This window comes from Anabas testudineus, chromosome 2 (assembly GCF_900324465.2).
Source record: "Anabas testudineus chromosome 2, fAnaTes1.2, whole genome shotgun sequence".
NCBI lineage: Eukaryota > Metazoa > Chordata > Actinopteri > Anabantiformes > Anabantidae > Anabas > Anabas testudineus.
In genome coordinates this window covers 22248349-22258747 of record NC_046611.1, presented here as the reverse complement: position 1 = coordinate 22258747, position 10399 = coordinate 22248349, and the positions used below count along the sequence as shown (strand labels likewise).

Here is a 10399-nt window from a genome sequence, read left to right as displayed (position 1 = left end):
CCATAAGCCTCTATAGCTAAAGTAAATAAGTAGTATCATTAGAAACGTTACATTAACATGAGATATTCAGCACACAGTGTTATTAGCGTCAACATCAACACTTATTATAAATTTACAGTGTTTTATTATTAACCATCAGCTCTCATCAGGTCTCACTTCAGCCAATCAGGCAGCGACGAGGTTCAGCGGTGATGACGCGTGGGGCGGGGACAGGTTACCTGGCAACCACTCAAACACTCTGTTGATAGGATGGCAATGCGGAAGGTTTGGATAATAGCTTCTTTTTAATCCACTTAGTGGTTTTTGTTATTTCATTACATTTCTCCGAAACTGAAAAACTATGTCGGATATATGTTCAGGCTTTCTTTTTTTTTTTTTTTTTACATTTAGACTTCACGTGTCATTTGTAGGATCCAGTTTAGTCGCCCAGTTGTCTGCTTTTTTGCTAACAAGATAGCAAACACCTGTGTGGCTAATCCTCTGTACACAGCAAAACAAGTGACGTGCCATTTTATTTTTGTGTATCTTAATGAGAATATACTTCCAGTACATAAGATTTACTGTGGCCGAGCTCTTTGTGTCGATTTTAAAAAGTAATCTATCAGACAGACTGATGAATTTAGGAACTAACGCAATCTGTGGCATTTTTACAATGTCCTATATTTAGCTATTATTTGGTGTAGTTGTACACTAGGTCCAGAATGCATCTAGTTGAATATATGACTTTTTTTCTTATTCTTGCCATCAATAAATAAAAAGTCTGCATTTAGTGCTTTGCTTAAAATGTAAATGCCTCACGCATTGCTTTAATTACGTCTTTTTACAGGGTTTGACATTCAAATCTAGCAGCGAGTTGGTGATCACCTCAGTTGCCTTTCAAGATCATATCACACGAAGCCTGCTGCATCCGAATTTCTCACTTTCTGACCCTTTGCTAAAATGCAAAAGAAAAGCACCAAGAAATCCACAAGCAAGAGGAGGAAGAGGGGAGACGTGTCTGCAGACACAAGATGGACAAGAAGAAGGGGAATATGTGCTCGATTCTTTTTCATCCCCCTTAACATTAGGTAAACAAAAGAATGGGAGATCTGGATAACTTTTCATTTGTGATTTATGTCTGTCTCCACAATTTCACTATTTCTCCTAGCTCAGAAGTTGGGTTTGGTGGCTTCCCCGGCAGAGAGATTGACAGAGGATGAATGGACTCAGGTCAAAGGGAGGTCTGTTCAGCAGGGGGATTCAGCTCAGCCCTGTGCAATATGCAGGGAGGAGTTCTGCATTCAACCTCAGGTATTTCCCTCAACACAGTAGCTACTGTTAATATGCTTTCTCTCTTTTTTTCATGTTTTCACTCTTATGCGTCTGTCCTCAGGGAAACCTGTGTTTCCGTATACACGAGCACAGACACATACACACAAAGCCTCGCACCACCACCACCACCCCTCTCTGCAGTTCCTGTATGTTCTAATCTGTGTAGACAACTGTACAAATTTACCCATACTGCCTTGGAACTCAAGTGTGACGTGATGATGTAGCAATCAGTGTCTTACTGTGAGGGTCATTCAGTCTTTTACACCTTTCCGATCCCCTTTTAAGATGCCAATCTCCTCAAGAATGCAGGACTAGAATAGGCGGCCTCACAAAGCACAGTTGCCATAGATGCACGTGTAAATATTAGTTTGACTCAAGGAAAAAAAAAGTTAATTAGAGCCTGCTAACAAGGGAAAGTGACAAGAGGGAATCTTAATTTGGCATTTTTCTGCAAGCCTTCATAATGTAACAATGCAACTGTGCTACAGTCCTGTGTTGCATTTAATCATTAATATGACAATTATGCTTACAACAGCAGTTGTTCTGAATCACTTGTGTGGAGTGTATACAAATCACAAATTGTCAGCATTTAAAATGGAGGCCCCTCTGGTTTTTATTCCATTTTGATTCTATTTCTATATTTAATGTCTGACCCTCAACTGTAGCTTGTACCATTAAAATGTTACGAGAAGTGAAATTTCTCTCTGGTCTAATGGCTTGTGGAGCTCTTGGAAATTGTTCACTGCAGGGGGCCCTTTCACTGGTGATGGAGTGTGTTGGTCAGGCCGAAAACAATGGGAAATCAATATGCCTCCCCCATGCCCTCTAGAGATCTGAGTAAACTGGTTTGTGTGCCAAGCCCAATAGCTGTGGCTGCCTCCTTTCAGACAATAAAATAGCCCCTCTCACAGGTAGAAGGAGACTATAGTCCAGGTCCCAGTCGACCCACTGGTGGTCATGCTGACTCCTTCTATCCTCTTGGCAAATAACACTTAAAGACAGACACACATACATCGACATGCATGAATACACACAGATTTAGCATGGCTTAGAGCTCACATACACACGCCACATGTGCACAGACTGTAAACTGAATGAGAGGCTTCCTAAGCACTTAAAGAAAACCTGACAACCAATACACATTCAGCTGCGTCCTCCGGAGACACAGCAACCCATATAGTCAGTCATCCTGTGAAATCCAAACTCCCTGTCCAACTGTGTCTACAGCATGTGTGATGGTATTTTGTGTAGTCGTATAAACTAATTAACCTCCTGTCTCTTTGTAGGTGTTGCTGTCTTGCTCTCATGTCTTCCACAAAGTGTGTCTGCAGGCCTTTGAGAGGTTTTCTGGAAGGAAGTGCTGTCCGATGTGCAGAAGAGAGCAATATGAAACACGGGTGATACATGACGCAGCTCGCCTTTTCAGACACCAGTGTGCTACCAGGTAAATGCACTAAACCACAGAAGCCAAACGTAGCATGAAACTGAGTTTATAATAAAGATATACTAGATGTATTTCCATTCACAGTAGCACCATCATTATCTCCTTTAGTATATAAAAAAGTCTTTCAAATTACATGATCAAGGTACACACGGCATCAAATGTAGTTTTAAATTTATAAAATTCATGCTTATTGTCCATGCATTGTTTATATGTATATGACTATGAGTAACCACACTTATAGTTCTAGTTTTGTTGAGGTTTTACATGAGAAATTATGGTGATACATGTTGCAGCTTGCTTTTTCAGACACTTATTTGCATAGAGTTTTAAATTATGAACATTTTTAAAACTGGGTATATGCCAGTGGAGGATCAGATTGTGGGTTATTTGTTTATGTATTTTGTGTGTGTAGAATTCAAGCTTTGTGGCGAGGCTATGCCGCTCGAAAGTGGTACAGCCATGTGAAGAAAACAATCTGCCCAAAGGACAAACTGCTACGGCGCAAATTCTTTGAAGCAAAGGTCAGTTTGGGCTTTAACTCTGCAGCGATCACATCAGGATCTTCCAGATTAATCATGGCTCTGGACCAGCATATGTACATATATACATCACAAAGTGTGTGTCTCCTCAAGTCTCCTTTCTGTTCTGCATCCTACCTTGACATTCTTTGATTGTTTAGGTGGTCAAATAAAGGCTACAACAAACATCACATCTTGAGGGTTGAGACCCAGGCTTCAGGGACTCACTGACCCCACTGCTAACCTACATACACACACACACACACACACACACACACCTTCACCTGCTCTCACCCTCTCAAACTCCTTTGATGCTTTGTGAATCATCTCTAATGTGGAGAGAGTTTTGTGTTTTAGTCAAACAGTCTAGACATTCCAGGGTCGACACAAAAGCCCGATGTCTCCTGTGCATGTTTGGTTCTGGTATTCCTTCATTGATCAGTGTGTGTAGCGCTGCTTCTCAGTTAGATGGGAAAGGGTGAAGAGGTGAAGTTGGCCAAGGTGTTTGGATACCTGACGGGAGTTGTAATTTCAAGCTTTGTTCTTGTTCCATTTGCAAGCAATAAATCATGCAACAACTGGACTTGATGGAGAGACCGTTTAAAAGCTGCTGACTCGAAGGGCAGCTATTGGATGGGGTCATTTGACTCTGAGGCTTGTGTAGCCTTCACGGTGCCTCCCAGGAAAAGGGAACATTGCCACCTAGTGAACCTCCCCCAGCTGAGCCCTTGGATAGCCAAAGATGACACCGGTCACTAATTCTCTAAAGCAGACAGTTTTTCAAGAATGCAGAGTAACTTCTCATTCAGGTTCATCCAGTGACCCCGCTTTAAAATGATCATGGGTCCAACTCGTGCTATGTGAGTCCAGTGTCTTCACGAACAGGCACATTCAAGTGTTGTACTGTAATCATGCAGAGTGCTCCGTGCTTCAAGGAGGCTGATTAAGCAAAAATGACAAATGCATGAGGGCCGTACATATAATGTGTTGCAAGGGTCGAAGTGTCCTACCCATCCCGCCTGTCAGTCTCATCACCTTGCCTATAAACCATGCTTTAGCATGTCACATAAACAAAGACACATCATTTACTGAGCCAATTAACACTGTTCTAACACATTAGGCCATGTCCGTGTCCGCACGCTCAGAATGGAGTCATAGACATGTCAGCCACATTACGTTCAAGTTGTGTGTTTCAGTAGTCGTGGGTGGTCATGACATTGTCTCATATCTTTTGTCATACCGAGGATGATCTTCAACAGTTGTGAGCTGTGCAACACCGCGCTGACAGGTCTGATTGACTTGATTTCCAAGGAGAAGACTTATTTGCTTAGCTGACTGTAATTCAAACAGGCATGTTAGTGCTGGGCTGGAACATGTGTGAGAAGGAGAAACCTTTTCTTTCAGCTCTCCTTGTGATAGCAGGAGGCAACAACACGTGTTCCCTGGGTGGAAAAAAACATGCAAGTATCAGGTCAGTTTCAGAAATGTTATCAGCTGATCCTGATGCACAGCTTTCAATTTTTACTTTGCTTCAGAGGTTCGACCCTGAGTCAACACAGAAAGGTAGGGGGGGCAACTAGATGGACTGCCGTGAGATAACGCTTCTGCGCTCCACCTCTTTTTCCTCCTCTGTGTCCTCTTCTGTACGAATCTACTGTGGAGCAAGGCAAAGTTCACCAGAGGCTATACTGTTTACCTTGACTGTTGAAAAGTCAGCCAAGCTCATAAAACCCTCCATCTGAATGGTTAACTGTTGTTTAATTAGTGATAAAAGCCTAGCTGTAAAGCAATTCTGATGTCACTGTGGCAGGCTAAGGGATGGAGCCCGTATTTGTGTGTGTGTGTGTGTTTGAGAGAGAGAGAGGGAAAACAAGAGCATGTGAGAAGACAGGTGCTACCAAAGAGCACATAACAGTTGCATTATTTTCCCAGATGTACTGACACTTTTACAACTAATTGATTGATTATATGAAAAAAGGTGTTGCAGCCGTACCTTCGGAACAGTGAATTGTGCCACTGTTTAGACAAAAAATGCCATACCACTAGGTCTGCTTACTTTTCAGAGCTTTAAACCACACCTCATGGTCGTCAATTCATAGAAGCATATTAATCATCATGGAGATGGTTTAGTTGATATAATTTGTGTAGTATTTGAATTGCTTATGTTACGTTTGTGTTGAGCAGTGAACTAGCTATTGCTTTTAAAAACATATTTAAGTAAATCACCTATTCAGTGGCCATGTTTTTGATATAAACTATATGCAGGCATTAATTGTTGCTTAGCGACAGCTGTTGTCAATGGGAGAAGAGGGATGAGGTAAAGGAGGACAGACACTGAAAATAAGCCTTTAAATTGCTAGATGATATAAGCTGTTTCAAAGAATGGAGACGCATGATTTAAAATCTCAGCTGTTCAAAGAAGAACTAATACCATCAAATCCTCAAAACAATGACCGAATATAAAGTTTGTGCTTATTAGTTTATAATTATATGATATATTTTTCCAACATGTCTTAATGCTGTGTTCTTCACTCTGTCAGGGATAACACATTAAATATTTTATTTACTGCTGTAAAAGTTGGCAAATTTGAACATCCTAGGTGTATACAATATCCATCCAGAGCTTTATATCCACTTTATTTTGAGGCTATTAGTAGTGGATTTAGTTTTAGTAATGCACCACTGTGTACACGACAGAAGAAAGAGTGCGTTTATGTGAATGTGTCAGAGATGTGTGTGTCTCCATGTTTCCCAGCACAGTCTTTTATTTTTAACTGGTATCCATTAATCCTGCATGTTAGTGGGAGATGTGACTATTGATCTGGCTGTTTAACAACTGCACCCTGTCAGCGTGCAACAGCCATTACAACAGAAAACACAACTCTATTGTGTATCTGAATGAAACATGCCTCCTTTGTGCCACTAAAATGATTTTTCTAATTAGTTGCAGGAGTTGAATGACAGCTTTGTCCGATATTGTCACACCGACATGGAGGCTTTTCTGAGTGATATCGACCGCTCCCTGTCATCAAGCAGGCAAGTGTTCCAGCAGCTGGAGAGAAAGAGCATCTCTGAACCTCAGGAGAACGACTGGGAGCGGATACAGAGCCAGGTGAGGAGCAACTACACTGTACTAAAATACAACCCATTTGTATCGTTAAACATGGCCCTGCAGCAACATCTTACTCTAGACTGATACTCCTTGTCCCAGCCCTGCCTTTCCCTTGGCATGTTAACGCTTGCTTTGGGGACGGCAGCATCACAGCTGCTGTATGGAAAGTACACATCTCTCCAGAGGTGATCATTCACTTTACCAAATGAATGGCAACGGGAAGGCTAATAATCCTCTGTGTTCACAAAAAACATGAGCCCGTCTAATAATGCACGGCAGGCTTTTCATTGCCTGGACTGCTGCAGAGGAACTGAAAAGACATTAAGATTTGCTTTTCCGTCAGACTCCATTGTTGGCTTTCATTATAGCCAGTTCCATTTTCCATAGAGGGGGTGGAGTGTGAGCAAAAAAAGATGTCTTTTTCCCTTTATCTTGCGCGAGGAGATTGTTCACAAGGCAGGAGTGGCTCAGCCTTGACATAGAGTATCAAACAGTGAATGTATTTTCAACACATACCTTGCACTTTCTCAGTGCAGCGCATTATGAAACATTAACATCGGGCATGCTGGCACCTAAATACAGAAAGCTGTCTTTGGTTATTAATTGTGCATGTGTTGCTTTGTTTGATAAGGCTCGCTGATAAACACGTTATCAAACCTGTCAGGTTGATGCCAAAAGTTTTTTCAAATCAATTGGGCTTTACTTGACTACTTCATGACTGAGCCACCACAATTATTTTCCTAAAAAAGCAAGATGTAAATATTGCTGAAGAAAATTATTTGTTTGAAACTCCCAACAGGTTATCCAGAGAGGTGTCTATGACTGTCCCATCTGCTTGACAGCTCTGTGCAGCTTGAGCCTCCCAAGTGAAGCTGGCAGGTCCAACCATCAGCAACACAGACGCACTGTGCTCCTGTCATGTTCCCACCTCTTTCATCAAGTGTGTTTAGACGCACTCGAGGCTTTCACTGCAGACAGCAGACCTTCATGTCCCCTGTGCAGATCGGTCTACCACAAAAGACTCATCTGATCATGATGTATGCAAAATAACTTGGTATGTACTTTTGACTGTAAGCTTAATTGTTACATTAATAGGGGGAAAAGGAATAGCTCCACATGCCACATTAATTGCTTTCTTGCTAGGGGTCATGTTGAGGTCATTCTCTCTCTCAGATTTGTGCATTAAGGACTAACCTAAGATAAGAAGCAGGGGAAAACGGCTAACCTGGCACTCTCAATATCCAAATTTGCCAAAACATGGTTAAGGCAGGTAATAGTAGTCTGTGTACTAAGCTGTGCTAATCAGTTCCTCTAACTACTTCTAAACAGAAGTATGGTGTTGTTCCTATGACTGCAAGAAAGTAAAAACTAAAACTAAACAAAAAAAGTTAAATGCAAATGCAAAAGTAAATGACACAAAGACAAAATCAAAATGGGCTGAAGCATTTTTTCTACTTTATTTGTAAACACACAAACATCAAAAGTACCGAAACACACATTCAGCAAACTGAGAAATTGTAAAAAAAAAAAAAAAAAACATTCACAAAACATGTACCAAAAATAACATGCAGACCAACTGACAGAAAAAAAAAAACGTTACTTAAACTATGATACAGGCCAACTCGCAACTTTCGAAACCCCCACAAAACACAGAGATGTACTGTAAAGGCAACTAGAGAAGCTCGCTTAGAAAGAAAACAGCTCTCACCTCACAAGCTACTAAAAGAAGGGTATGATTGAGATGTTTTGTTAAGGGTTTAAACCCATGATGGGTATCACAGGGCCCAGAGTCCAGTGTTACCACAGTCAGCAGCTGAGAGGATGTAAACACATGATGGAGCATTACTCTGAGCTATCTTGATTGTTTTTAATTTATACATTAATCAGTGTGGTCCTAATATAAGTAAAATGGATGTAGACATGCAGTAAACAACATACCAGACAATATTCTCAAGTATTGTTTCTGGTAAAAACTTTGGATAAACCTCTTTCAAATCAAAAACATGGTCCTGCTTTAGGTTTGGGGCGCTAAGAGCCTGGATATGTACAGATTAACCTTTACAAAACACTCTGAAGTCGAATTTGCTCATGTGAGAAGATGGCCTTAGCGCGAGTTTTGTGTTTGATAGTTTAAATGTCTTTAAATCCAGTCTTTGTGATATAGCAATAACCAGTGGCAGGCAGCTTTGATTTGAAACATTCTATGTCCTGAGAAACAAACATTTTAAATGTATAAATAAATAAAAATTTCCTCATTTGCTTTTCTTTGCCATTATCATTGAGTCACCTTACATGAGCACACATGACATCTACACCCTTTAAACATCACTGGATCTCTTAGTTTTATCTAGCAAACGCTCGAGTTTCCTGTATTGAATAAGCCTCAAAACGGAGAAATTAAGAAATGTGTATGTAACTTCAGCTGGCTTTAGATTATATAGTCAGTGGTGAACAGGGGAAAAACAGTGGAAATGTCTACATGTACAAATACATGTGTGCATGTACAGTAAGAACACAGAACATGAAACAACCTTAACATTTAGCCTGTGAGATGCTCATCATATAAGGCATTTAAGGTGGTTCTGGAGAGCATCACAGTTCAGAAAATTATGCAGCAATACAACAAAATGTAAATGGGGCCTGAGTCACCAAGTCTTTCTACTGGCTGCAAACTTGCACATATTTCATTCTTGCACTGTGTATGTAAAGACCGTTACAGCATTGCATCAGATTTAGATGTTTGTAAAAAATTTGTACAACAAAATACAGATTGCTTAGTGAGTCAGACCCTCAGTGGGTTCAATGAGAGCCCAGTATTTACATCCAAATAATGCAAAAGAGGTATGAAAGACAATATAATATGTACATGTAAATACAGTATTTACAAAAAATATCCATGTGCCCAGTGAATTTAAAATTATTTTTTTGGATGAGCAAAAATTATGTTTTGTTTTGTTTTGTTTTGTGCATAATAAAATTTTAGAAAATACAACCACAGGATCAGCATTCTGCTCATTGGAACTGAAGAGGATAAAACGTCCATATTGTTTGTATTTGTATTTGTAGTTGGAGTAGCTCGTCAAATCTAGAGCACCTAAAAAAAAGTTCTTACCCTACTTCATACAACTAATGACATCATCAGCAAAAGTCAGACACACTTGAGTGAAGCCAAATGACCAAATCAAGTGCTAAAATCTGAGGCCCATCAGCAATGACAGTTCCAATATGTATAATGTCAACTGTATAGATAATGCACAGTTTTATGTTCTGGCTGTGATCAGTGTGAATTAATGACTTTTGTTATTCACATTTTGAGCTTCAACAAATCAAAAATGATAAAGTGACTCCTTATCATACCTATACAATCAAAGACCAACAATAGAAGACTATAAACTGCAAATGCACTACATACCATGGACATACTGGCATAAGCGAATTGTAGAGGTCTATTTACTATACTGAGTGCAGATGAGGAGCAGGGTGATGGAAAAGAAGGGGCGGGGTGTGCCCCTGAAGCAAGTGATGGGTGGGTTAAAGTCACAGTTGCAGTTGAGGTCAATATCAAGGTCACTGCAGTAATGCCAGTCTATTTCACTCCCCAGTCTCTTCCCTTGCTCTGCCCCAGCTTCCATCCGAGACGCAGAAGATGGAATGTCACGAAGCTAAATTGCTCTCAGCCTCCATTTGCAGAATCCGTCAGACACTGCCTGGGTTTATTAAGTTCCTACCAATCCCTTTCACCTTTCAGCAATCGGCAGGCAGTACTGTCGAAATCTCCCTTTGGCTGTGCTAAGGTGTGTGTGTCTATATGTATGTCTGTGTTTGTGTGTGTGTGTGTGTGTGTTCATCTATCGTCCCTTTCACAGAGTTTTCTGATGCCCGTTGGCCGAGAGTTTCCCAGATTCAGGGTCTGTGGGGCTGTTTGACAGTTGCAATTTATCCAGACCTGGGCAAGGAGAGATAAGGCAAAGAAATCTCATTAAAAAGCCTCAGACTTTCACTTAGACAGAGGTA

The 10399-nt window shown here is 40.6% G+C and overlaps 2 protein-coding genes across 2 annotated transcripts in view; one reads left to right on the top strand and one right to left on the bottom strand.

Annotated features, from left to right (window-relative positions):
• The first annotated feature begins 209 nt into the window (after positions 1 to 209).
• On the top strand, positions 210 to 7800 carry rnf32 (ring finger protein 32). Its single transcript, XM_026362856.2, has 7 exons — positions 210 to 264; positions 827 to 1067; positions 1148 to 1290; positions 2598 to 2755; positions 3168 to 3276; positions 6218 to 6385; positions 7185 to 7800. The coding sequence occupies exons 1-7, from the start codon at positions 250 to 252 to the stop codon at positions 7413 to 7415; spliced, it is 1065 nt and encodes a 354-aa protein (XP_026218641.1). The 5' UTR covers positions 210 to 249; the 3' UTR covers positions 7416 to 7800.
• A 113-nt stretch (positions 7801 to 7913) lies between these two features.
• lmbr1 (limb development membrane protein 1) overlaps positions 7914 to 10399 on the bottom strand; it is a 31304-nt gene continuing 28818 nt past the window's right edge. Inside the window, exon 17 of the mRNA XM_026362855.2 lies at positions 7914 to 10331. Coding sequence (XP_026218640.1) covers positions 10246 to 10331 — 86 coding nt within the window. The 3' untranslated portion in view covers positions 7914 to 10245. The remainder of the gene's footprint in view (positions 10332 to 10399) is intronic.